This window comes from Balaenoptera acutorostrata, chromosome 6 (genome assembly GCF_949987535.1).
Source record: "Balaenoptera acutorostrata chromosome 6, mBalAcu1.1, whole genome shotgun sequence".
Taxonomy (NCBI): Eukaryota; Metazoa; Chordata; class Mammalia; order Artiodactyla; family Balaenopteridae; genus Balaenoptera; species Balaenoptera acutorostrata.
This window is the reverse complement of record NC_080069.1, coordinates 125,219,524-125,247,178: the sequence shown is the minus strand read 5'-3', so window position 1 is coordinate 125,247,178 and position 27,655 is coordinate 125,219,524. Positions and strand designations below refer to the sequence as shown.

At 58.6% G+C, this 27,655-nt stretch overlaps 1 protein-coding gene across 6 annotated transcripts in view; it reads left to right on the top strand.

Annotated features, from left to right (window-relative positions):
* The window catches only part of EXD3 (exonuclease 3'-5' domain containing 3), an 82,115-nt gene that overhangs the window by 641 nt on the left and 53,819 nt on the right, over positions 1–27,655 (top strand). For 5 of the 6 annotated variants that reach the window (XM_057548056.1, XM_057548058.1, XM_057548054.1 and 2 more), the window contains exons 2-3: positions 14,885–14,998; positions 24,932–24,996. In XM_057548056.1, coding sequence (XP_057404039.1) covers positions 14,905–14,998; positions 24,932–24,996 — 159 coding nt within the window. In that variant the 5' untranslated portion in view covers positions 14,885–14,904. Of the gene's footprint in view, positions 1–14,884; positions 14,999–24,931; positions 24,997–27,459; positions 27,642–27,655 lie in introns of those variants that run through there. The other variant, XM_057548055.1, reaches the window with a different exon arrangement.

Sequence of the window (27,655 nt, the reverse complement as noted above, 5' to 3'; positions counted from 1 at the left end):
TTATCAGCAAAATGGGTTTATTCAGGAACAGCAGAGAATTGCAACTCAGGACAAGCGGGCTACAGCGAAAACTATAGGCAAGACCAGCTAATAAAGGAGAGGAACGTTACTTGATAGAGAAAAAGGAGGAAGTTGGGAGGGGCCGCTTGCAAGGAGAGCCCATTGGAAGAAACGGGGTTCAGGGTGGCGATGCTTCCCATTGGCTGGGCTGCTGCCAGCAGGGAGAAAACCTGCCTTTTCCTCTGGGTCGATGTGAAGTACGTCTCTGCCTGTTTGGGGTCTGCAGACACGAGGAGTGGTGGTGTGTGAGAGCTCCCCCTTCCAGCCTTCCCGACTCCATTTTAACGAGGTTCCCTTCATTCAGTTTCACACCGTGAACACCAGAAGGTCCTCAGCCTGGGGGGCGGGGGCGGTGACAGGCCGGAGACCCAGGGAAGAGTTGATGCTGCTGCTCGAGTCTTGAGGCAGACATCCCTGTTCCTCAGGGGACCTCAGTCTTTTCTCTTAAGGCCTTCAACTGATTGGACAAGGCCCACCCACATCGTGGAGAGTCTCTGCTTTACCAGTGTTGTTTTGTCTACTGTTTTAAAGGTTAATTTCATCTGAAAAATACTTTCACAGCAACATGTGACTGTATTTGACCAAATATCTGGGCACCATGGCTTTGTCACGTTGACACCTAAAATTAACCGTCACAGCACCCAACCCTAGAAACACTCCCGTAGATGGGCTCTGCCCTTTTCCGTACTCAGGAGAGCACCCTCCAGGGTCCAGGGGAGGCTTGTGTCTCGGGAGGTGTCAGAGCGCGGAGCCCAGCGGTAACACAGAGACCCAGCTGCCTCTGACGCTGGACTCCTCCTTCCTCAGTTGGGCCTGTGACTCTGCTCAGTTATGGCTGAGTCTCCTCCCTGTGTGGCCCTGGGCCAGCTCCCTGTGCCTTACCTGAGGACCAGGGACGATGAGGACGACCCAGCAGGGCTGCTGTGAGAAGGGCCTGCCATGATGCTTGAGAAGTGCTCAAAAGGTGTCCTGGGCCGCTGTGCCCCCGAGGACCCTGCTTCCTCACCGGTGTGGGCTGTGAGGTTCCCAAACTGCTGGCCTGGAGGTGGGCAGGGCCCGCACCACACACATGCTCCCTCCTCCCCGAGTTCCCGTGTGGACGCTCCCTTGCTCTCACCAGACCTCCTGCCCCCCAGCCTCCCCGCAGCCCTGCCCGGTCCGGCCTCAGGATTCCCGCCTCCCTCGCAGCCCCAGCGGGTCCCTGAGCTCAGCTGCCCCCTCCCACCGGCCCACCTGGGGCTCTCTGTCGCTGCAGCCCTCACCCCCGCCCCGCCTGTCCTTGCAGCTCACGCCCTCCACCTGACGAGCCCCGCCCACCGGGGCCTCTGGTCCCCGGTCCCTTCGGGCTGGAGGAGCTTGGCCTCGCCGGCTGGTCTCTGTCCCCCTGGACCGTGAGCCTCAGGGGGGTCACGCGGGCCCTGTGCGGGCACTTGCTCCTCCCCCGGCCCAGCTCCTTCCTCATCCTCTCCTCGGGCCCCACCTCTGCCCCATCCTGCCTGCCAGCCCAGGACCCGGCCCCCTGGCTCCCGGAGGAAAAGCAGCAGCTGGAAGGGGGTCCCCACCTCCTCCCTGGGAACGCGCCCACTCCTGCGGGGCCCACGTGGGCCTGGCGCTGCCCCCTCCTCATCCCCACCTATCTCCCTGGGGTGCTCCCTCTAGGTATCATTTCCCCCCTCGAAACAGATGTTTGTCTTCGCACCTTGAACAAAACACTCCCCTCCTGCGCCCACACCATTTCTTTGTTCCCCTTTGCAGCAAGACTCCTTGAAAGAATTGCCAGTACTCAGCGTCTCTGTTACCTTTGCTGGGTGCTTTTTAGACACTAAGGTATGATTCACATATCATAAAGTTCATTTTTAAAGTGTACGGTTCAGTGTTTTTGTCACATTGACAGAGTTGTGCAGCCATCACCACTAACTCATCCCCTGCTGCAGTCACTCCCTGTCACGCCTCCCCCAGCCCCGGGCACCTGGTGGTGCAGTCTCTGTGGATTCGCGTCTTTTGGACAATTCGTGTGAGTGGAATCGTGAAGCGTGTAGATGGGTGTCTGGCTTCTCTCCTCAGCATCCTGGTTTTGAGGATCGTCCACGTTGTAGTGTGTGTCAGCTCTTCATCCCTTTTAAGGCTGAGTTACATGCTGTTGTGTGGATGGACCGATTTCGTGGATCCCTGATGGGCATTCGGGTTGCTTCCACTGTTCGGCTCTTGTGAATCACACTTGTGTGCAGGTGTTTGTGTGGCCGTGTGTTTTCCATTCTCTTGGGAGCTGGGTCAGGTGGTCTCTGTGTGTAGCTTTTTGACTGTTTTCCCATCGTGCTTTTTACTCTTAATCCTGCTCCAGGCGGCCTTCCCACCAGGGTTCCACCCAAGCACTTGTCAGGGTTTCTGGTGGCCTCCTTGTGGCTCGTCCGCCCGTCGGTGCCTGGCCTCTGGGACACACCTTCTCCGGGTCTCCTGTGCTCCACCCCCAGCCCGGCCGCCTCTTCCACCTCCTCTGGCTCTGTCCTGGGGCCCTGCCTCTGTGCACTCACCACCCGGGGTCCCGTTGTTTGAATTACTCTCTGGCTGTTCTCTGTGCCCACTACTCTTCAACTTTTCTATTTCCATAATAAAAAGATGAAAAAAGTACCATCCCTGTGCCTGCCAGTGTACACGGATTACTATTGTGGCTCTGCTCCTAATAGCCCCAAACTGGAAACAGCCTAGATGCCCTTCAGGGGGTGCTGGTCAAACAGACTGTGCGTCCACACCGAGGGAGGCCACTCAGCAAAAAGGATGAGCGCTGGGCACACACGGCGACCTGTGTGCGTCTCAAGGGAGCGTGCCGAGTGAACACAGACCCCGAAAGGCCAGCCTGTGTGGTTCCATCTATGCAACTTGCTTGAAATGACAAATGACGTGAACGGAGATCAGATCAGCGTTGCCAGGAGTCCCTAACAGATGGGTCACTAGCAGATCAACGACTTGGGGCAGCTGTGAAAGGGCAACAGGAGGGCTCCGTGGGGTGGAGCGTTCTGGTTCTCGACTGAATCAACACAAGGTCCTGGTTGTGATGTGGGGTATATGTGTATGGCTATATGGGACATCTATTATTATTTCTTACAAGTATATCTACAGTTATCTCAAAATAAAATGTTTAATTTTTTAAAATCTTTAAGAAGATTTCAATTACAAGTTTTTCTATTTTACAGATAGCCTGAAAATTGGAGTGATTAAATGACCTCTAAGATTCTCCCAGCTCTAAAATTCAATACTTTAGAGGTTGTTCAGAAAAACTTCCTTGTATCTGAGCTAAAATCTATTTCCCAGGGGACTTCCCCGGTGGTCCAGTGGTAAAGAATCTGCCTTCCAATACAGGGGACATGGGTTCGAGCCCTGGTGGGGGAACTAAGATGCCACGTGCTGCAGAGCAACTAAGCCCGTGCACCACAACTACTGAGCCTGCGCTCTAGAGCCCGCGAGCCACAACTACTGAGCTCGTGCGGCTGCAACTACAGAGTCCACGGATCACAACTAGAGAGAAGCCTGCGCGCCACAAGGAGGACCCCACGCGGCCAAAAATAAAATAAATGAATAAACTCTATTGCCCAGTAGCCGTGGAGGTGCCTGGAGCGGCTGTGGCCCCGAGAGCCCCGAGCCAGCCTTGGTCAGGACGCTGTTCGGCGCTGCCGCCGGTGAGAACTTACCAGGCTCCTCCTCCGCGGGGGCGGGGCTGCTGAGATTGGTCGGATCCCACGATTCGTAAGTCAGTAGAGGCCGGCGCAGGGGCCGAGTCCTGAGTGAGGGCAAGACTCAGTGGCCAGCTTGGCTCTGAAACTTACTTCCAGAAGAGTTCAGTAACTGGTTGGTTCTGGAGCACAGATGTCAATCAAACGGGCAGGAATTGGGTACTTCGGAATTGATTTTCGCCCAGTACAAAGAATTTTTGTTTTCTTTTTAAACAATGGGCACTTCCAGGAAAAAACAAAATGCTACATAAGATTTTTCTCTCAGGAAATAAAAACAGGCTCGGATGTGATAGGGGCACTTGGTGTCCGAGGCCAGCCGTGTGGGTCTGGGTCCCCCCGGGCTGTGTCCATCGCACAAGGCCACGGAGAGCCTCCCAACTCAGCTCGGTGACCACGCTTCTCCCCGGGGCTCAGCCGGGGCACTGGGTAGGTCATCAGACCCACCGCGTCAGGTGTTCACAGGCTGCCGACGTGAACACGTTCGCCGAGGACCCTGCCCCCGCCCCCGCCAAGAGGGCTTAAGAAAAGCACGAATGACAAGGAAGGGCGGCATTCGGACAAGAGCAGGGGGTCAGAGTCGAAAGGAGAATGTAGAACAGGAGACGTTCAGTTCTGTCCTGTAGGATCCCGTGGCGAAGGGCTGCATCCTACGGGGGGCTGGGTGTCTGGGTGCATTGGACCTGGGAGCAGCTGGTCACCCGTCTCTGCTTTGGCGGACGGAGACCCCCCGCAGTTTCAGAGCAGAGACTGTGCTGCTGGTCCCTGAGCTAATGTCCACTCACAGGCCCCCCGCACAGCCACCGGCGTCCTGCCCCGGGACGGCTACTCTGCGGGCCAGGGCCTGTCCCCGAGCAAGGAGAAGCCAGAACGCTAGAAACTTCGAGCAAACCGGCAGCAATGAGCCTGTAATACAGAACCAGAGCTTGGGAAGGAGAGCTCGTTGTGTGGAGTAATCGCAGGAGCCAGTGAGCGCTGCAGCTTCCGAATTCCAGGGGTGAAGGGCCAGTCTGGGGGGGGCTTCCACCTCCCAAGGAAGGAGGGCCAGCCGGAGGGAAGAGGGACGTCTGGGCTATCACGACAAAAACGCCGGTCCAAGAAGCCTGCGTTTAACCAGAAGGCATTCGTCTGCAGTGGGGAGGGAAACCGTGCCCCCAAAGTCAAAACCAAGAAACAAAAGGAAGTAGAGGGAGTTAATAAAGAGAAAAGCTTAGAAGGAAATCATGCCATTTGCAGCAACATGGATGGACCTAGAGATGATCACGCTAAGTGAAATAAGTCAGGCAGAAAGACAAATATCATATGGTCTCACTTACATGTGGAATCTGAAGGATGCAAATGAACTCATTTACAAAACAGAAACAGACTCCCAGACACAGAAAGCAAACTTGTGCTTACCAAAGGGGAGAGGTGGGGGGGAGGGATATGTTAGGGGTTTCAGATTAACGTATACACACGATTATATTTAAAATAGATAACCAACAAGGCCCTACGGTATAGCACAGGGAACTATATTCAATATCTTATAATAACCTGTAATAGAAAAGAATCTGAAAAAATATATAGCTCAAAAAAAAGAGAGAACGCTTAATTAATTAAATCAGGAGGTACAAAACCAAAAACCAGTTCTTTGTGTTTTTGTTTTTGTTTTTGTTTTTGGCCACACCGAGTGGCTTGTGCGATCTTAGTTCCCTGACCAGGGATCTATCCCAGGCCCTCGGCAGTGAAAGCAACGAGTCCTAACCATTGGACCACCAGGGAATTCCCCAAAATCTAGTTCTTTGAAAATACCAATGAAATAAACTTTTGATAAGACTAATTAAGGGAAAACAAAAAAGAAGTAAAAACTTGCTGAACATTCATGGAAGGGGAGAACCACACACGTAAACAAGATTTACACCAGACGCCCTGATGTTATGGTAATAAATGTGAAAACCTCCTCAAGAAATCGAGGCCTCCTATCACATCGGGCCTGGGGGAAGCAGGAGACCGGAGCAGGCAATGAGCAGAGAGCAGGTGGGCTCAGAAGTTCCTGCTGTCTGGGACGTGGGCCCCCGGGCTCCCCACCAGTCCTGGCTGCAGCCCCAGGACCCTGAGTCAGGACCACTGGCCGCCGCTTGAGACAGCAGGTGTGTGTGGTGGTCACGGACAGCCAGCGACACAAGCGGCCGGCTCTGCAGCTCAGACTGCCGGGCATCTGGGCGGGCGGGCGGCTGGCATCCCCTGTAAAGCTAAGATTCTGTCGTAGTTTATTTTAACTTTTAAGAATAACATCTGTGGTTTGATTTCCTTTTTTTTGTGAATACAAAGTGGAGTGTGTTCATTATATAATATTTAGAAAACAGAAAAAGTAAAAGAGAAAACCCAGAGGACTGGCGGGTGCCTCCTGGTGCCAAGTGGGTTGAGACCCACGGGCCTTTGTTCCGACACGGCCGCTTTGGTGACACACAGCTTCGTGACACACTGGGAGGACTTGTCCCCGTTACATTAAATATTTAATGTAAAATGTGGTTTTTAAGTAGCCATTTGTCATTCCTCCGATTTCTACCTCGTTTTTGGTCGTCAGGAGGCCCTCAGTCACAGCAGGCAGGAAGCAGGAAAGCCCACCCGAATGGTGGGGCCGGTGACCCCTGACCTCTACCCCCTGCCCCCACTGCAGTCTGGCATCCGGTGAGAAAGGGTCCTGAAGAGCCTTCTGGCCGAGACTCCCAGGGCTGGTTCCTTTGTGCTGCAGGAGAAACTCGACTCAGTGTGACACCATCGCAGTGACCCTTGGTGTTTAAAGTTGGCGACCTTAATTTTTAAAGAAAGGAACAATCGTTAAGTCAAATCAGTAAGTTAAAAATCACACCTCTGGGATGGAGGGACTAAGAAGAGAGATCGACCAGTGTTGGCGAGAACTCGGGGGGGTGGGGAGTAGTTTCCCGAGGCAGCTGCCCTGGAAGAGTCCACGGGTTCCCCGAGAGTTAAACACCAGCCGTGTCCGGCCCGGTGCTCCCTGCCCACAGACGTGCCCGCGGCCGGGTCCACACCGTGGCACATTACCCAGCTGAGATGCCACAGTGTGGATGAACCTCGGAAACATCGTGCTGAGTGGAAGGAGCCAGACAAGAAAGGACATGTATTACGGCTTCATGTGCACGAAACGTCCTGAACAGGCAAAGCCACAGGGACAGGAGCAGGGTCATGGGTGCAGGAGGTCGGGGGGCCAGGGTGGGTGACTGCTGGTGGGGACAGGCAATCTTTTGGGGTGATGACAGGCTCTGGATTAGGGGTGATGGTTGCACGTGCCTGAATATACTAGAAACACTGAATTGTATACTTTAAAAGGGTCAATTCCATGGTATGTGAATTACACCTCAATAAAGCTTTAAAAAGTCACTGAGATGTACGCACAAAAGTTTAATTCAGTTTGAATGGCTTTCAAGTTAGCGCTGTTATTTAACTGAAGCGGCCTGAGTGGCCACATCTGCAGGGCCCAGGCTTTGCACCCCCATGTCTCTGGGGATCCTGGGTGGCTCTGCATTTGGGATTGGGGGCAGCAGGGTAAGTCTCCCCGTAGCTGTTGTGGGGCGTGGCGGCTGGGGGTCCGGTGTCCCCTCGTCCTGCCCCGAGGGCCTGGGATTGCAGTGGGGAGGCGTCCGGCCGCCTGCAGGGCCGCTCTCCTATGTGGTCAGCTGCTTTTCTCAGTCAAGACCAGTGTGTCCAGCAGAAATACGTGAGCCACACGTGTGGTTTTAAATTTTCTATAGAAAGAGGCGAAATTAACTTTAGTGATATATTTTATTTAACCCTGGCATACGCAACATGTTACTATTCCGACACGTACTGGATACACAGAAGTCAGTAATGAGACCCTTTCTGCTGTCACCCCGTGTGCGTTCTGCGCTTACAGCAGGTGGGGAAATGGGGCCGGGAGGCCGCCCTTATCACCCTCCACCACCCCACCTGCCCCGCGATGGAGGGCAGAGGGAATACCTGGGGGGACACGCAGCCAGCGCCCCCATAGTTGTGGAAAACGACACAGAAAAATGACAAAGGAAGCACGATCTGGCGCCCAAACCAGAATGCTGTGCTGACCTCTCTAAAGGTCGCTCCGTCACTCCCCGTGGTGCGGAGAGAATGCATCGTGTTCTGTGCTCTCCTGGGCCAGGTGGGCAGATGGACAGATGGACGGGAGGCACGGGCCTGGGCCAGCAATGTGATTCTTTGTGGGGTCCTTCAGCTCTCCTTTCTGGGCTGTTTGAAGGGCAGCTTCGAGTCAGGAACAGTGAATCGTCCACTCCTCGCTGCCCTTCCCACGTCCTCTGGGCTCCCGTGGGGTCTCAGGCTTTGCTGCCCCTGCCCCGCCGCTCACAAAGCTGCTTTGAGAAGGGGCGACCGGCCTGAAGAACGTGCCCCCAGCCCGGCTCGTGAGCAAGCTGGGCTCCTGCCTGGCTTGGCCTCCTTTGGACATGAGGGGTCTCTGGGCACAGTCGGGCCGGGTGGGGGGACGTGCCCACGAGCACCCGCTCTGTACTCCCCTTCCACTTCTCGGGGGGTCCGGGCTGTGGTGGGCGTGGGGGCCACTCTGTCTGGAGGCAGCAGCGCCCCTGGGAGTGTGGCCCTGCTGAGGTGTCCTCTTTCCCCTACTGGGCCCCTTGGGCCTGGCTGAGGGGGGCATCCAGGAGGCATCTGCCTTGGGCCAGGTTGGTCAGTGTGCCAAGCAGGAGGCTGGTGGACATGGGGCAGGCACATCTGGGGACCCTGATCGCCCCAGAACCTGTAGCAGGCCAGGCCATCTCCCAGGTGTCTCTCAGGTAGGTTCCTAAGTAGCTCTCAGGTAGGGTCCCAGGTAGCTCTCAGGTAGGCGCCCAGGTAGCTCTCAGGGTCCCAGGTAGCTCTCAGGTAGGTTCCCAGGTAGCTCTCAGGTAGATGCCCAGGTAGCTCTCAGGTAGGGTCCCAGGTAGCTCTCAGGTAGGGTCCCAGGTAGCTCTCAGGTAGATGCCCAGGTAGCTCTCAGGTAGACGCCCAGGTAGGTTTACAGGTAGGCTTTTAGGTAGACGCCCGGGGAGGCTCCCAGGTAGGTCCCAGCTCTCAGGAGGAAGCAATCTGACCTGCAAGGTGTGTCTCTCTGGAAACTCCCCTGCGCCCTTCCTTGGGTTTGAGTCTGTTTCTAGGTGGGTTTGCTGCTGGGCTGGGGGCTCCCCGCTCAGGTAGGGAGTGGAGCCGGGGAAGCAGGAGCCTCTGGGGTGAGTGGAGATCTGGTCGTGTGCCAGGGCTCCTTGCGGGGATTTGGCTCAGCTTAGCCCCTTTCAGCAAAAGTCACAACGCTAAACGAGTTGTATTTGGTGACTCTGATTTAAAGAAAGTTCGAAAACTGCCAGGTGGCACTCACCGCGGGGCCTCCGGGAACTTCTGTCCCTGGGAAGGCCTGTTCGCCTCGGCATGCGCTGCAGACCCAGCACCACGATTCCAGCTAAAGACCATTTGGACTCCAGGCAGACTTTTTTTATTTTAAAGTGAGGTCAATTTTTAAAGTCTGCAGTGGGGTGAACTTGAACTTGGTCGTTGTCAGCAGTTTTCAGTCTCAGAAGCACATTGGGCTTAGTTGCTGCCGCTCGTTGGCGATTGGTTTCAAATTCCAGGGCTCAGGGACAGACCAGAGCTGAGTTTCGATGGCCTCAGTCCTTTCCCAAGGAGGGTCTGGCTCTGTCCACCTGACCTGGGGCCGGCCTGAGACCCCAGCCAATCACCTGCCTCCGAGTGGCCAGGCGCTGGCCACTGTGCCCCTGAGAGAAAGGGGGAAAGTGGTGCCAACAGGGAGGTGGAAATACGCCTGCAGCAGATCTTGAGATTGTAGGGATTGCCCCTAATTGAGAGGATTAGAAAAAAACACCCTCCCATAAAAGAGCCACCGGGTCTGGGCTGACCAGCAAAGTGGACGGCTGCAGCGGGAAGGAGGCCATCAGGGCGGTGAGCTCAGGGACGGCAACCCGACCGGCTCGGGGGGAAAAAGCCTGACCGCCAGGGAGTGGGCTCACTGCTGGGCTGGGGCTCCCCCTGCGGGGCCTGACGCAGCGGGGTGGGCAGGACGTTCACCCCCTGCTGCCGGTCTTTGTGCCGAAATAAAGGCTCCGCCTTCTCAAGGAGGAATGTCCCTCGGGCCGCTCTGTGCTGGGAGGAACGAGGAGGGCTGTGGGCAGGAGACCCTTTCAGAAGCCCCCGGCGCCCGTTTGGGGTTTATTTAAACAACCCAATTGCTCTTAACCCCTCGCGTGGGAGGTGGGTGCTTGGCCCCGTGTTCTCCGGCGGGAGACGGGAAAGGGTGCCGACAGAACGCTGCACCTGGGAGAGCCCTGGCCCCTACCCCGGCCTCGCGCAGGGATGCAGGCCCCAGCCCCGCCAGGAGCTCGCTGCCCCGGGGTTTGCTGCTTGTTTGGCGGGCTGGGTGGCGGCTGGATGGTTCTGGACACGGCTGTGTGCCGTGAGTGGTCAGGGGCTCCAGAGACGGCCAGCAGCGGTGTTGACCCCGTGGAGCCAGCCCAGCCGGACGAGCGCTCAGCCTTGCTGAGGCCGCAGTGATGCTGTGAGCTGACCCCACGGGGACTGGGCCTGGGTGAGGCCTGGCTGTTGGGCTGAAGGACGGGAAGACAGGGGAAGAAACAGGCCGGGCTCCCGGCGCCTCCCCGGGGAGGGGCCCACGGGGCCTGGGCCATTTCCAGCTCCCCCTGCTGGGGACCCTCTGGCCGGCCCAAGGGTCACCCCCCGCCCCGGCCAGATGGGCCCCGGAGATGCGGGGGGTGGTCACGAGGCCCGTCAGCGGGCCGTGGAGTTGGACCACCCCTCAGCGCCCACTGCTGCTCCGGGACCCCCAGGAAAGGGCCTGCAGAAGAGGGACAGACATTGGACCCGTCAGAGACCGTGACCGGGCGGGCTTCACGGGGCAGTGGCCGTGAGGGGCGTGAGCGGCACCTCCGCTACGTGCGGGACAGGCGCGCAAACAAGGCGCTCCTCCCTGTGGAGCGCCCTGGCTGGGGCCTCGGTGTGGACGGGACAGCTGCGGCCACGCGCCCTGGGACAGCGCCGCCAGCAGCGGGGCCCAGAGACCAGCTCGGGGCGCCGCACTCCCTTCCCTGGCGGCAACTCCGCAGCTGGGAGGACGGGGCGCCCCCCGGCCACCCAAAGAGGGTGTGCGGTGGGGATGGGTCTCTGTTTAGAGACCCCAGCCTCCTGGAGTGGCAGGCCCCCCGGGGTTGGGTCAGACGTGGGGTGGGAGGTGGGAAGGAGCGTCTGGGGTTAGGTCCCGGCAAGGGGCGGGGTGCCTGTGCACAGGGGCCGGATAACCTGCCCCACTCGAGGTCCATTATAATGACAGTAAAGACATTAGAAAAGCAAACGTGCTTGAGGGCAGAGAGGAGGGAAGAGGGGCCTTGCAGGCTGGGAAAGCAGAGCCCACGGCTGAGGGCTGGCCGAGCCTGGCTGCAGAGCCGGGGCGGCTCCAGGCTGGAAACAGGGCCTTGTGGAGGTCTGTGTGGGGTGGGGGCTGAGACCCCAGGTGGGGAAGGGAGGATTCCTTCCCGACAGACAGACAGACTGGTCTTCCAGGCCCCTGTTACCCACAGTGAGGCTCTTCCCAGGTGCCGCCCGCCCCAGGTTCCCAAGCAGCCGTCCAGGGCCTCCTCTCCAGTGTGAGCAGCAGCCCCCAGACTCCGGAGGAAAAGGGGGCCGTGAACAGAGGGGAGGGCATCGATGCCGACAAACGAGACGTCTGGAAGCCACCAGGTCCTCAGGGGAAAGAACTCTTGGCTATTATTAAAATTTTGATAGTGGAAATGAATAATTAATGAAAGGGTTGTAAAATAAAGTTCAGGAAGTCTCCCCCAGAGGCAGAGAAGAGGAAAGATAAGAAAATTAGAGGTTCTTACAGGAAGCCTAACATCCAAGTCAGAGGAATTCCAGGAGGAGAGAATGGACAACAGGGAGGCCAGGACATAATCCAGGAAGACATGAGGACGTTTCCCAGGACTGAAGGACATGAGCATGCCTAGTGGATCCTGCCCCGTCCGTCCGTCCTGCTGACACCCTGGATGCTGTCAGGGGAAGGTCCCCCAGGAGGAGAAGAGCAGCGTCCTACCTATGGTCGGGAGTCAGGTGGTTCAGAGCTCTCCGCACCAACGTCAGGAGCTGGAAGGACCATCACCATCACACACCTGGGGACGGCCTCTCACCGGCAGCCCGTGCACAGCCAGCCTTCCAGCCAAGGCTTAGTGCCCAGTGAAGACATTTCCAGACAACCAAAGACCGGTTAAATGTCCCTCCCTTGCAGTTCTTCTCAGGAAGCTTGTGGAGAATGTGTTCCTCTAGAACCAGGAGGAAAACTGAGAAAGATGGAGGCTTAGAAATCAGGAAATGCAAGATGCACCAGGAGAGAAGACGGGAAGGGAGCCCAAGGGCAGCAGCTGTGCGGCCGGGCTAGAGAGCAGCCACCAGGTCGAGGCAGGAGGGCAGAGGCTTGAGAAGGGTGTCTCTGGGAACAAGTGACAGACTCGCAGGCTTGTCCCAACATCCTGGGGAGGTGTTATGATGCTGTCAGAGTCCTGTTAATGATGGCCTTGCAGGAAATCAAGCAGGGAATAAGTCGTGTTGTTTTTTCTTTAATCTTTCCCCCTGTTCTTTAGATAGGATAATTTCTGTTGATCTGTCTTCAGAGTCACTGACTCTGTCATCTGCCATCTCCAATCTGCGGTCAAGCCCAATCAGTGGATTTTGCATTTCAGTTATACTTTTTATTGGAGAACTGCCATTTGGTTCTCTTATGTAGTTTCATGGAATTTCCATTTGTACCTCTCTGTTTACTCATTTAAGAGCATATTTTTCTTTAACTTTTTTTTTTAATTTTTTTTTTTAATGGTAGTTTTTTTTTTTTTTTTAATTTATGGCTGTGTGGGGTCTTCGTTTCTGTGCGAGGGCTTTCTCTAGTTGTGGCAAGTGGGGGCCACTCTTCACTGCGGTGCGCGGACCTCTCAGTATCGTGGCCTCTCTTGTTGCGGAGCACAGGCTCCAGACGCGCAGGCTCAGTAATTGTGGCTCACGGGCCCTGTTGCCCCGCGGCATGTGGGATCTTCCCAGACCAGGGCTCCAACCCGTGGCCCCTGCATTAGCAGGCAGATTCTCAACCACTGCACCACCAGGGAAGCCCTTCTTTAACTTTTTGAACATGTTTTTCACTCATTCTTTGAACAGTTACAATAGTTGTGTTAAAGTCTTTGCTAAATTCAACCTCTGAGCTGCCTTGGAGTTGCTTTCCATTATGTGCTTTTCCGTATTTTTTTCCCCTTGAGTGTGGGTCATATTTTCCTTGTATTTGCAGGCCTTGTGATTTTTATATTATGTACTGAACGTTGTAAATGTTACATCGTAGAGACTCTGGATTGTTACCTTCCACTGAAGAATGTTGAACTTTGTTCTAGTAAACAGTTAATTTCTAGCTGATTACCTTGAACTGGGGGGGCATGGCTTGACATTTTGTTAGGGTGGATCTTTATCTTGGTGGGACTCAACGTACAAAGTGTTCCATGGATTTTTTTATTTCTTTTTTTTTTTTTGGCTGCATTGGGTCTTCGTTGCTGCGTGCGGGCTTTCTCTAGTTGCGGTGAGCAGGGGCTACTCTTCCTTGCAGTGTGCGGGCTTCTCGTCGCGGTGGCTTCTCTTGTTGCGGAGCACGGGCTCTAGGCGCGCAGGTTTCAGTAGTTGTGGCACGTGGGCTCAGTAGTTGTGGTGCGCAGGCTCAGTAGTTGTGGCACACGGGCTTAGCTGCTCCGTGGCATGTGGGATCCTCCCAGACCAGGGCTTGAACCCGTGCTCCCTGCATTGGCAGGCAGATTCTTAACCACTGTGCCACCAGGGAAGCCCTGGATTTTATTGGGGCTTGGTTTTAGATTTTGGCAGAGTTGGTCTAGGGCGGGGCTCGCTCGCCACGGTCGCTGGGTTGGAGCCCAGAGTGTGCAGCATTGCTTGACTGTTAGTGCCCCTGTCGAACTCTCAGCCTGGGGACAGCTGCCTCTGGGAGCCCTGGGGATCCGGCATCGCTCACCTGCACTTCTGGCCCCAAATGACCCCTCCAGCTGGTGCCCTGGCCCGCAGATGCACAGCCTCCTCCTCCACCGGAGGGATGCCCTGCTCACCAGGTTCCGGGTCATGGTCTTAGCTGGGAGGTCGCCCCCAGCTGGGAGCCAGCCCATCCCTGGGCCCGCCCACCCTGGGCATCACCCGTCGTGCACAGCCTATTGTCCAAAAGTCGGCCGCCTAAAGCATGTCTGGTGGACGTTGTCTGCAGTGGGAGGGCCGGCCCGACACCAGTCAGTCTGCATGGCCGGAGCACAGGTTCGGAGCAAACTGAACAAGGCAGGAAAGTATCCAGAGTTCACCCCAGCTCAGCCCTGCTATGCTCCTGTCTCCTGTAAATAGTGTGTCAGCAGAAGACGCTCGGAGAGCTGTTTCAGGGGCTTTCGGGGTTTGGGGGGCTGGGGCATGACAGTGAATTCTCACCTTGAGCTTGGTCAGTCAGGTGTAAGCCTGGACACTCAGGAAACAACCGTATCAGCGTGTTAGTGAGAAATGTGAATGTAAACGTCCGAAAGAATAGCTAAAAGCCTGTGGGAGTTGGGGAGGAGAAAGCTCCAAGGGCTGTCCCCTCCAGGCCTGTGTCAGGACTCAGGTTTACGCAGGTGCCGTGTGTCACCGTGACATAAATCACACCGCAAATGAGGGAAAACTAGACCATCTCCGTAAACGTGGAAAAGTGTCTTGTATAAAATACACATCGGCAGGAGCCTGTTGGCCGCCTGGGAACGGTACCACTTTGTTGCCAGCCTGGATGATTTAGAGCTGGGTGTGCCCGTGTGGGCTGGCTCAGGGGTCCTCACGGTGGGTCCACCCCTGAGGTTAGTGCTAAGTGTCCCGGGTCCAGCCAGGGAAGCCGAGGCCGCCTGACCCCCCCCCACCCCCCGCAAGCACACAAGTGGGCCCTGCCCACAAGTGGGCTGCCCGGCAGGGCCCGTTCCCTTCTGTGTGGAGCCTGCAGCCTAACTGTCCCTCTCCGCTGGTCCCTTGAGCAGCTCCCTGCCTTTCCCTGAGGATGGACCCTGGAGACCCCGCCGGAGACCCCGCCGGAGAGCCTGCTGCCGGTGACACTGCTGGTGACCCAGCCGGTGGCGAGTGTGTCCCCATGGGTGAGTCTGCACCCCTCACGGCCCAGGTCCAGCCTGGCTGCCCTTGTCAGCGCTGGGCATGGGGTGGGTGTGGGGGGGTCTGTGTACAGGTGCATGCATGTGCACCGGGCAGGGACCCCAGGTGGGAGGCGTCCAGGCGATGTGGCTTTCTGGGGGCCTGGGACGTGTGGAGCGGCCTCAGTTGTGGACGGGAGCAGGCACGTGGCTGCTATCACGGCCTTCCTGTCCTGAGGGCCGCGGGCGGGCACCTCCCTTGGCCCTGGGAAACGTGGCCTCGTGGTCCTGCAGTGGACCGCCTGCTGGCCACTTGCTTGATGTCTGACACCGAGGGTTGGCCATGACTGGACGGACACTTCAGGGAGCCCACACTGAAGTGTGGGTGAAGCTGGGTGCAGGGGGCTGGTAGGAACGGCGGGGTTCTCTCTGGAGCCTGGCCCTGCGCCCCACACTAAGTGTGGACACACGGCGTCTTATTGGTCCTGCCAAGAAGGAGAGAGGACGAGGGGGCTGGGAGGTGTCTGAAGAGTGAGGGCCCCCAAACTGGCACTTTCAGCTTGGGAGCCCCGGGGTCCCACGTGGTCCCTGGCCCCAAGAGAGCTGAGGCCCTGGCCTCCGTTTCTCCTCCGGGAGCCCCGAACTCCTCGCGGTGGTGTCTGTGGGCTCCGGGCGGCTTTCTTTCTGAGTGTCTCCTGTGTTCGGTGAGTGCTGTGGGCAGGGCAGACGCGGGGCCACGTGAAGCCTGATCTTGCCCCGCCAAGGACAGGTGGTGACGTGGAAGAGGAGACCAAGGCTGGAGGTGGAGGGGCTCCTCCCAGGCCTGGATCGGGTGTCCGGTTGGAGAGTGGGGCGCCCCTCCCTGCTGGCCCCTGGCATCCTGGGGGGCCGTCCCTGTGCCAGGCTGGGGTCCTCTGGTGGGCACAGGGGTGAGAGGGAGAGCCCCCAGCAAGTAAGCAAAGCGCTGCCCCTTCTTGCAGGGGATGGGGAACCTGGGGCCTCTTCCCAACCTCTGCTCACCCACCCCAGGGTCCTGAGAGGCTCGTGGAGTCGGCCCCCCATCTCCTGTGGGGTCCTCCGCAGGTGCACACAGCCTGCTCCAAGCAGAGTCTCCAGGGGTGCGACCAGGCACCCTCAGCCGCCCGCAATGGACTCGTTTTCTGCTCAAAATTCCCCAGACCTTCAGACCGTGCTTTTCCCCACCTGTCCCCAATGTGCGGAGTCTTCAGGCCCTGACACCACCCTGCTGTGACTGGGGATCAGACCCAGCCCCCCATCAGACACAGCCCCCCATCAGACACAGCCCCCCATCAGACACAGCCCCCCATCAGGCACAGCCCCGCATCAGGCACAGCCCCCCATCAGACACAGCCCCATCAGACATAGCCCCGCATCAGACACAGCCCCCCATCAGGCACAGCCCCACATCAGGCACAGCCCCCCATCAGACACAGCCCCCCATCAGGCACAGCCCCCCATCGGACACAGCCCCATCAGACATAGCCCCGCATCAGACACAGCCCCGCATCAGACACAGCCCCATCAGACATAGCCCCGCATCAGACACAGCCCCCCATCAGGCACAGCCCCGCATCAGGCACAGCCCCCCATCAGACACAGCCCCATCAGACATAGCCCCGCATCAGACACAGCCCCCCATCAGGCACAGCCCCGCATCAGGCACAGCCCCCCATCAGACACAGCCCCATCAGACATAGCCCCGCATCAGACACAGCCCCGCATCAGGCACAGCCCCCCATCAGACACAGCCCCCCATCAGACACAGCCCCATCAGACACAGCCCCCCATCAGGCACAGCCCCGCATCAGGCACAGCCCCCTATCAGGCACAGCCCCCCATCAGACACAGCCCCCCATCAGACACAGCCCCACATCAGGCACAGCCCCCCATCAGGCACAGCCCCGCATCAGGCACAGCCCCCCATCAGGCACAGCCCCGCATCAGGCACAGCCCCCCATCAGGCACAGCCCCATCAGACATAGCCCCGCATCAGACACAGCCCCCCATCAGGCACAGCCCCACATCAGGCACAGCCCCCCATCAGACACAGCCCACCATCAGGCACAGCCCCCCATCAGACACAGCCCCCCATCAGGCACAGCCCCCCATCAGACACAGCCCCGCATCAGACACAGCCCCCCATCAGGCACAGCCCCCCATCAGGCACAGCCCCCCATCAGGCACAGCCCCCATCAGACACAGCCCCCCATCAGACACAGCCCCCCATCAGGCACAGCCCCCCATCAGACACAGCCCCCCATCAGGCACAGCCCCCCATCAGGCACAGCCCCCCATCAGGCACAGCCCCGCATCAGGCACAGCCCCCCATCAGACACAGCCCCCCATCAGACACAGCCCCCCATCAGGCACAGCCCTCCATCAGACACAGCCCCCCATCAGGCACAGCCCCGCATCAGGCACAGCCCCCCATCAGACACAGCCCCCCATCAGGTACAGCCCCCCATCAGACACAGCCCCCCATCAGACACAGCCCCCCATCAGGCACAGCCCCCCATCAGGCACAGCCCCGCATCAGGCACAGCCCCCCATCAGGCACAGCCCCCCATCAGACACAGCCCCCCATCAGACACAGCCCCCCATCAGACACAGCCCACCATCAGGCACAGCCCCGCATCAGGCACAGCCCCCCATCAGACACAGCCCCCCATCAGACACAGCCCCCATCAGGCACAGCCCCGCATCAGGCACAGCCCCCCATCAGGCACAGCCCCGCATCAGGCACAGCCCCCCATCAGACACAGCCCCCCATCAGACACAGCCCCCATCAGGCACAGCCCCGCATCAGACACAGCCCCCCATCAGGCACAGCCCCGCATCAGGCACAGCCCCCTATCAGGCACAGCCCCCCATCAGACACAGCCCCCCATCAGACACAGCCCCCCATCAGGCACAGCCCCCCATCAGGCACAGCCCCGCATCAGGCACAGCCCCCCATCAGACACAGCCCCCCATCAGGCACAGCCCCCCATCAGGCACAGCCCCGCATCAGGCACAGCCCCCTATCAGGCACAGCCCCCCATCAGGCACAGCCCCCCATCAGGCACAGCCCCGCATCAGACACAGCCCCCCATCAGGCACAGCCCCGCATCAGGCACAGCCCCCTATCAGGCACAGCCCCCCATCAGACACAGCCCCCCATCAGGCACAGCCCCGCATCAGGCACAGCCCCCTATCAGGCACAGCCCCCCATCAGACACAGCCCCCCATCAGGCACAGCCCCGCATCAGACACAGCCCCCCATCAGACACAGCCCCGCATCAGGCACAGCCCCCTATCAGGCACAGCCCCCCATCAGACACAGCCCCCCATCAGACACAGCCCCTGGCCTTCTGCTGTGAGTGACCTCAGGCCAGGGAAGCCCCTCTTCAGTGGGCATCTCTCTACCAGGGTCTGGGTACCTCCCCCAGGATGCTTCTGGCGCCTCTGCTGGTTTTGCCAAGGTCAGGACCCTCCTCTCTCTAGCCCCCAGACTCTGACACCCCAGGGCCTGGGCTTGTCCTGGACCATCTGAATGCCACCCTCCCCCACCTGTCCTGATGCTGGGGGCAAGAGGGGAAGGGACAGGCCGTTGAACACCTGCGGCCCTTCCCTCCCGTCCTCCCGTCCCCTGGGAACAAGAAAACATTGCCCAACTGAGAAGTCAGCTGGGGTCAAAAATTGTTTTTCTCCTGAAATCGTGGCCTTTGGGTGAGCAAGTGTAGCTGAATCAGAAAAGCTGCGTGCTGAAGTCCAGCAGGTCCCAGGATCTCGGGCAGCAGTGGATCCCCCTTCCTTGGGGAATTCGAAAGTCAGGCAGACAGAGCTGAATCACTTCTCAGCATGGAGGGAGGGGCAGGCGCGACCCTCCAGGAAGCCCGGTCCCCGCCCCGCCGCCCCTCACAGGCTCGTGCAGTACCCGGAACCTCCAGGCCTGGCCCTCCCTGTGTTAGGGCTGGGGTGGGGGCCCCCCAGCCCCTGGGAGCTGTGGAACCATCCTTGGGCTGTGACCTGAGGGAGGCTGTGAAAACAGGCAACACAGCACCCAGCTTCCTGGCTGTGTGACCATGGGCAAGTTACATACCTCTCTGTTTCCTTACCTGAGAAAAATAGTTGTCGCCCTATACTTAGCTCCACCTGTGAATGAAAGACTGCTGGCATGTGTGCTGTGGAGGCGTTAGCTGTGATCCTTTTGAGTCTTTGATCCAGTGGAATTGATTTTGCTGTGAGAGATGAGGGATGGGTCCATTCCGTCCTAGAGGACCATTTGGACACCCAGCAACACTGAGTTCCCCGTGTTTGGAGTCTCCCCGGCTTTCTGCTCTGTTCGCCTGCCTGCATCACACTGTTTGATGGCGGTGGTTTTATGACCTGCTGCACCCGGCAGGACTAAACCTCTCGTTGCTTTTCTCTCGTGTCTTATTTATTTTCCATATAGACGTCAGAATAATTTGTTTGCTTCTACAGAAATCGATTGCTGTTTTTACTGGATTTCATTACATTTATGGTTGGACAAAGAGGCATCTGACGCCATCTCACCCCAGTGTCAGGCAGGGCTGTGGGCTCGCAACGCCCTCCCACAAGGTGGGGTCTGCTTCCGCCCTTGAGGGGTGCTTCCCGAGGCCTTGCCCTGGGAGCCAGGCTCAGGTGTGTGCCTGAGGCCCTGGGGAGGAGCCCGTCTAAATTCCTGACCCACAGAATCTGGGATCCTGAGAGATGAACCGCTTGTCTGGGGCCCGTTGCCTTTCTCTCTATTCTTCTGTCTTCAGCAGTGTTTTTTTTTTTTTTTTTTTTTTTTAATGTATCTTTGGCTGTGCTGGGTCTTCGTTGCCACGTGTGGGCTTTCTCTAGATGCGGTGAGCAGGAGTTACTCTTCGCTGTGGTGCACGGGCTTCTCATTGTGGTGGCTTCTCTTGTTGCGGAGCACAGGCTCTAGGCACGCGGTCTTCATTAGTTGCAGTACGCGGGCTCAGTAGTTGTGGCTTGCAGGCTCTAGAGCGCAGGCTCAGTAGTTGTGGTGCACGGGCTTAGTTGCTCCGCGGCATGTGGGATCTTCTCGGACCAGGGCTCGAACCCGTGTTCCCTGCATTGGCAGGCAGATTCTTAACCACTGTACCACCAGAGAAGCCCCAGAGTTTGATTCTTGAGCTTGAGTTTCAGTGTCCTCTGGACGCACTGCTGCCCGCCTGCCCTCACCCACGTGCTCCTGGGGCGGTGACAGGGGGCAGGTACCAGGCCAGAGGCCACCTGCCCTGCCGCCCCTGACCTGCCGTCTGGCCACCCCTGGCCAGCAGGTCCAGGGTATCAGGGTGGCCCAGTCCCGGGCCCAGGGTGGGGAGGTGGCAGCGGTGGCCAGGCTGCGGCCACGGCTGATGTCCACCCTGTGGACAGAAGGCCCCCGTGCCCACCCTCCTAGCTCAGCCCGGCCTCCTGTGGTGCATCCCTGAGTCGGGGGAGCGGGACTGGCCCACGCTCGGCTGGCAGGTGGCCCCGGGCCGGGCACGCCGTGCTCGATGAGTCCTCCTTGTGCCGGCCTTTGGTGCCTGCTGCACTCAGCCCGGGCCCACACTCACACCGGCCCCGGGGCCCCTCCAGCTCCACCTTGGGCTTCCCGGGTGTCTGCCCACGGCCACGGAAGCTGGTGACCTTGTCTGCGCGTGCGAGTCTGGCCTTGGCACCGTCCAGCAGTCACTACAGAGTGTCCCTCAAGGCCTGGGCCACGGCCATGAACAGGGCCGACAGGGTCACCGCCGGGAGCTGGCAGCATCAGGAGGGGACAGACAGCAAACCCGCATCCCACGTGCAGTGTCAGGCGAGGGGGCCAGGCCGGCGGGTCAGCGGTGCTTCGGCAGCAGCTTGAAAGCCGAGGGTGGGTGTGAGTGACCGAGGGTGCAGCCTGGCCTGTGGCTTTGACCCAAAAGGGCACTGGGCCTGGGGGAGCCGTGAACGGAGAGCAGCCTGGCCCAGCCTGACCCTGTAAGACTTTCCTCGCGCTGGGCGTGGTCTGCAGGGCCCAGTGGGGAAGAGGGAGACCTCTGGCAGGCGCCTGCTGGGCCCTTTCTATTGGTAGGAATTCTTGACTTAACCGTGTCCCAAGGTCATCAAGGTATTGTGCAGGTGCCCTGCGGAGGCTCTGTTGATCTGTCTTCACAGTGAGACCTACAGCCCCTGGTGGGTTTTCTGTAGGTGTGAGATGGGGGTGACATCCCAGTGTTTTCAATAAGGTTATGCAGTTTCCCACACTGGCCGCACACCCTGGCTCATGCAGGCCAGTTCCGGCTCCAAGTCCCCCCTCCCTGGGCCACACGCTCAGCCTTAACCCCTGTGGCTCTGGCCTGGGTGGGGCCGTCCTCTGGTTTCCCTGCGGTTGTTAAGACAGGCCCCCTGCACCCACTCACACTGCTACTGTTTGGATTAGGATATAGAATCTACTGATTAATTGGGGGAGAATTGACAACTTTGCATTACTGATTATATGGTATAGCCCTTCCTTAATCAGGTCTTTTAATTTTTTTCTCAGTGACATTTTTTTTTTTAATTTATTTTATTTTTGGCTGCGTTGGGTCTTCGTTGCTGCACGCGGGCTTTCTCTAGTTGCGGTGAGCGGGGGCTACTCTTTGTTGCGGTGCGCGGGCTTCTCATTGCAGTGGCTTCTCTTGTTGCAGAGCATGGGCTCTAGGCGTGTGGGCTTCAGTACTTGTAGCACGCGGGCTTAGCAGTTGTGGCTCGCAGGCTCCAGAGCGCAGGCTCAGTAGTTGTGGCGCACGGGCTTAGTTGCTGCGCAGCATGTGGGATCCTCCCGGACCAGGGCTCGAACCCGTGTCCCCTGCACTAGAAGGCGGATTCTTAACCACTGCGCCACCAGGGAAGCCCCTCTCAGTGACATTTTATATTTTTTGCATGAACTTCTTTTGTTACATTTATCCCAAGAAATTTGAAATTTTTTATGTTACTGTACTTACTGTATTTTTTAAAAGTTCATTTCTGTCCGTCACTAGTGTGGAGGGAACAGTGGACTTCTTTCTTTTTTTTTTTTTTTGGCCGCACCAGGTGGCTTGAGGGATCTTAGTTCCCCGACCAGGGATTGAACCCGTGCCCCCTGCAGTGGAAGCACGGAGCCCTAACCACTGGACCGCCAGGGAAGTCCCGACAATAGATTTCTTAATACAGGCCTTGTGTTCACCATCCGTGCTGAAATAAGTCCATTGATTAATTCTAATACCTGTCTTTAGATTCTTCATCGCTTTCTAAAAAATGAATCATTTGTTCAGTGCGTAACGACGTTTTTGGGTATTGTTTTTATTTTTGAAGACTTTATTTTTTAGAGCAGTTTCCGGTTCACAGCAAAATGGAGAAGAATGTGGAGATTTCCCATCTACCCCTGCCCCTCCCACACGCACCACCTCCCCCGTTATCACCATCCCCACCAGATGGGACACTTGTGACAAGTGAGGGACCTGCCTGGACACGCCATCATCACCCAAAGTCCGTCGTCTACCTTGGGGCTCACTCTTGGTGCTGTACGTTCTGTGGGTTTGGACAATGCAGAGTGACATGTTATCTGCTATTGAAGGTTCGTAGAGTAGTTTCACTGCCCTAAAACCCCCTGTGCTCTCCTGTTCATCCTCCCTCCCCCCTGCCCCCGGCAACTCCTGATCTTTATACTGACTCCATAGTTCTGCCTTTTCCAGAACGTCATAGAGTTGGAATCATACTACGTACGTAGTCTGCAGCCTTTTCAGATTGGCTTCTCTCACTTAGTAGTTTGCATCTACGTTTCCTCCCTGTCTTTTCATGGCTTGATGGCTCATGTCTTTTTAGTGCTGAATAATATTCCATTGTCTGGAGGGACCAGAGTTTGTTGATCAGAGTGCTGATGCTTTTATTTTTTCCTTTCTAAGCCCTATGGCCTGAATTTTTCCTCCTTGCTGCTCTGCACTGGCGTCGAATGCACCGTGGGCATCCTCCTGGGGTTTCCGTCTTAGGGGAAAGCTTTCAGCATTGAGTTCTGTGTTCGCTGAGGGATTTTTATAGACGCCTTTTGTCTGGTTAAGGAAGTTCCTTCTCTTCTAGTTTGCTGAGTTATTTCTTAAATTATAACTAGAACTCTCCCTTAAGAGATACTTGTTCTGCATCTATTGAGAGCATCACGTGACTTTCGTCCTTTATTTCACTAGCAAACCAGGCTGATGGACCTTCAGTTGTCCAACCAGCCTTGCTTTCTGGGACGGACCCTCCTGTGGTGTACACGGGTGTCTTGTCCGGGTCCCTGAGCCCGTGTCCTCGGGGGCTGTCCTCCAGGGTGTGGCTCAGGCCCCCAGCCTTTCCCTCCGTCCCGCCTCCTACATGGAGCCAGCAGGTTGCCGTCGTCTCCCTGATTCTTGGGTAGATTCGCAGGTGAAGCCACCTGGGCTCCTGACCCCCCAGATTTGGCCGGGAGAGTCTGTTAGTGGCCTCCCCTGCCCCAGTGTGTGCACTGATGATCAGGTCCTGACTCTGACCCCTGACCCCGACCCACACCATGTGAGGGCATGGCTGGGGTCCTGACCCCTGACCCTGACCCCCACCATGTGCGAGGTGTGGCCGAGGTCCTGGCTAAGTGCCAGGGACTTCTCCCACCTCCTGGGCTGGGGTCGGGGGCACGCCAGGAGCCCAGACCCCCCTTGGCTGCTTTCCTTCCCGTCCTCCCTGGGCTCTGGGCCTTGGCGCCTGCCGGTTCTGAACAAAAACACCAGAAGGCTAAGACTCCGCGCTCCCGATGCAGGGGGCCCAGGTTCGATCCCTGGTCAGGGAACTAGATCCCGCATGCATGCCGCAACTAAGACCGGCGCAGCCAGGTAAATAAATACATACATACATACAGTGTGGTCATTCAGTTTAAAAAAAAAAGAACCAGAAGGTTTGTCTGTAATTTCTCAGCGGGGCTGGAAAGGTTACAGCGCCCGGGCCTTTGAAGCAGAACTCGCAAGGCAAGGAGGGGCTGGGCCTCAAGGCTCGGGCTGCCAGGGAGCGGGGGTGGGGGTGGGGGAGTGGGTTAGGCCGGGGCGGTGCCGCTGAGGCTGGCAGGGCTGCAGTGAGGCGCTGGGGAGGCGGGAGCCCCGCCTGGAGTGCAGGGAGCGTGAGGCCCAGGGGCGGGCCCGCAGCCAGGGGGCGCTGGTGGCCATGGGCACCTCGGAGCTGGGTCCCCGGTCCCCTGGCCTCAGAAGCAGCTTTCTTTCCCAAGCCAAGAGCTGGCAGCAGCGACCTTTCCAGGCCAGCCAGCTCTCCTTGGCACTGACCTTGGATCTGGCTTGAGGGCGCCGACCCTTTTCCAGCAGGAGGGTGACCCCGACCTCCCCTGTCCCGGCCAGCACTGGGCTGAGTGGCACCTGTGTCATGGCTCCACGCCCCGTTCTGCAGCAGGGACAGCGGCTTCAGGGAGCAGCGGCCATAGGGGTGGGGGAGCTTTGGGGAGCGGCCAGCCTGCGTGGGGCTCACCCGGGGCCAGGACAGGGCGGAGGGGAGACGGGGGCGACAGAGACCAGAACCACTTCGGGGCCTCGGCAGGGGCCAGAGGCCAGACATGGTGGGCAGTGGACGGGTGTGTGGGCGGCGTACCCTGCTGGGCGGGCCTTGCCCGTGGGGGGCCAGGTCAGTACTGCCGACTTAGCCCCGGCGGCCGACGCCCCTTCCCCGCTCACACGGCCACTCTGAACCCACCGCGGCTTAAATCTGAGGCCAGGCTCCCTGAGCTGTCGGGGAAAGCCCACGCCGGTGGGCACTGTGGGAAGCAGCCCTGCTGGGTGGCCGGGCCACAGTCCTGAGGAAGGGGCAGAGAGGGCACAAGGGTCCGTGGGCGCTGGGCGGCGTCTGCGGGAGCCCCCAGGCCTTGGCCCCCGCCTGCCTCTCAGCCCCTCCTCGGCCCTTGTCTTGTCCCCTCAGGCCGGGACCCGCTCCTGTTCCTGCAGACCCTGCAGACGCTGTGGTCCACTCGGGAGCTGGGACAGGTGAGCACTCGGGGTGTGGGCACCTGGCCGCCAGCCTCGGCAGGCTGCCGTGTCCGAATGTTCTGGGGAATGCCTGGGATTGGAGCCGTGGGACGAGGCCTGCTGGATGCTCAGAGCAGGCAGGGAGGGCCTGTGCCCACCATCAGCTTCCGGGCAGCGCGGGGCACCTGCCAGGCCTTGCCTGCCGCCCCCTCTCCCAGAGGGGCAGCAGGACAGCCCGTCTGGACAGCGGGGGGGATGCGTGTGGTCCGGCGGGAGGCGCTCTGGCGGGGAGGCTGCCAGGGTCTTCCACGGCCACTTGGGGGTCCTGCAGTGGCAGCCGCCACTGCCCAGACCGTGTCCCGCCGTGGCCTGTGCCAGGAGGGCAACTCTGCCTCGTGGCTCCCGGAGGTGGTGCAGTTACTTGGCCCTCGGCCGCTCCTTCCCTGCACTTTGCTCCCTTGAGGCAGCGAAAGGGTGAGGGAGGCTGCCCTGGCTCCTGGGGAGGATGGGCCGCGGGGACCACGCGCGGCTGGAGGGAGAGGGCCCCATCCTCTCGTGCCAGCCTGGCCTCCAGCTGCCCGCCGAGGGTGGGCGGAGCGCCCAGACCTGGGGCAGGCTGGTCGGGTGGGCGTCTGGAGCAGGTAAGCTCCAGGCTTGCACAGCGCTTCGTGGTGGAGGAGGGCCGGCGGCCGGCCTTCTCTCTGGACGGGCCTGGGCTCCCCGCACGGCTGAGCTGCGGGGCCTTGGGCAGTTAGCGGCCCGTCCACGGCCTGCGCTTAGGCCTGCGAGCGGCCATCTCTAGCCGTCAGCTGGAGAATCCAGAGTTTTTGCAAAAGCCAGACGTTTTCTGATTTTCCAGTTTCGTGCCCTGTGGCTTGAGGGTGAGACTCAGGAAACAGGGCTGTGGTGCTGTTCAGCCTTCCTGTTGGGAGCAGGCCCGTTGTGAGGTTGTATCCTCTGCCCTGGTGTCACGGTGAGCCGGCTTGTGAGCTGGGCTGGAGAGGACCCTCCACCCCTGTTCACTGAAGGCAGGAGCCAGCAGCCCGCAGAGCCTGAGGACGAGCCGGGCGCTGCCCCGGGGGCAGCAGGGCACGGGTGGTGTGGGGAGAGGGGGTACCTGCAAATGAAGCCTGGGGGCGGTCTCCCTAACGGTTGTGCCTGGGCAGAGTGTCTGTCTCTGGATTTATTTCTCTGGGAAGCGTCCGCTTCCTCCACGTCACCACGGTTTCGGCCGGAGGTCCCTCCCGGTTCCTGACCCCCGAGTCTCCTGGCAGCACTGCCCCTCCCCCGGCCTTGTGCCTCTTTCCTGGGGCTGATCTCAGCCTTCAGGTAGCCGGACGCCCAAGTCATCGGTTTCCAGGAGTCTTGGTTTCCGATGCTGCATTTAACGCCGCACCTTCCCCCCGAGTTCTGTTCGTCACCGGTTTGATGTTTAGGAGTCCATCGTCCTTCTTGTTTTCTGATTTTCACTGTGTCTCGTTCGACTAACCTGTTGTTCATTTCCAAAGAAACACAGGGCTGTGTCTTGATGTCGGTTAGCTGTCTGCTTCTGGCTGTGAAGGAGCCTGGTCCATCTGTTTTGATTTTTGCACAGGACAGGCTTGTTTTGTGGTTAGTTATGTAAATGCTCTGAGTTCCCTACTTGGCGAAAGCTCCCGCCTGGAGGGGACACACGTTTGCTCACCAGAGCTTGTCCTGGGTTCCTGTGATCAGCCTGCGCCACGCTGCCCAGTGTCCAAGCTCGGACATGTGTGATAACCAAGGGCCCAGCAGCTGGAGATGCGGTGGCTCGAGCCCTGAGGACGAGGGTGCAGATGAGCCAGGGTGTCCTGGGGGCCAAGGGAGCAGTGGAGGGACCCAGGGGGCGGCCGCGTGAGAACAGCTGGAGCCCAGCAGAGCACGTGGAGCTTTCGGGGACCGGACAGGACAGGGAATCTGGAGATGGAGGGGAGGCCAGAGGGCGGGAGGGAGGGAGAGAGGAGGTCAGCCAGGGTCTCAGAGCCAGGGGTCCGGAGGATCGTCGACATGGACGCTGAGCCCACCACGCCAAGGGCAGGGGTAGCACGGGGCCAGACGTAAACCCCTGGGGCCCAACCCTGGTGCGTGAGGTCCACCCCAGGGCTGCAGCTACCACTCAGGGCCACTTGCGTCTTATTCTTTACTTAGTTTTGATTATTCTTTTCTTTTATAATTTTAGACACATTTATATTCTATTTTCATTCCCAAACCGATATCTTATTATTCTTTTTTCTTAGAGCTTTAATCGCCCTGCTTGTGGTCGTCACTCATGGTGAATTGTTCCTTGTGTGTCCTGTCGTTTTTCACTGTGAGCTCACCTTAGTGCAGCTTTTTCCCTCTGGTGGCTGAGGGCCAGGTCCCCAGAGGCGTCCCCAGGACCAGCCTCCTGAGCACACGTGGAAATAAATCCAAATCCAAAGGCCAGAGCTGGGTCCTTCTAGACCTTTCCTTTTCCCAAGCAAGGGGTGTGGTGCTGATGGAGACCCCGCCCCCTCCTCGGGCAATGCTGGATGGTGGCCCCCAGGCTCTGTGGGAACCGCGGCCCCCTGCTGGTGCCCTTCAGACCCCTGAGAGGTGTGTGTGGCCTTCCCCATCCGTCCTGGAGGGTGACAGCTGTCCTCAGGGTCTGTTTGAGGCCATCTCAGGTGAGTTCCAACAG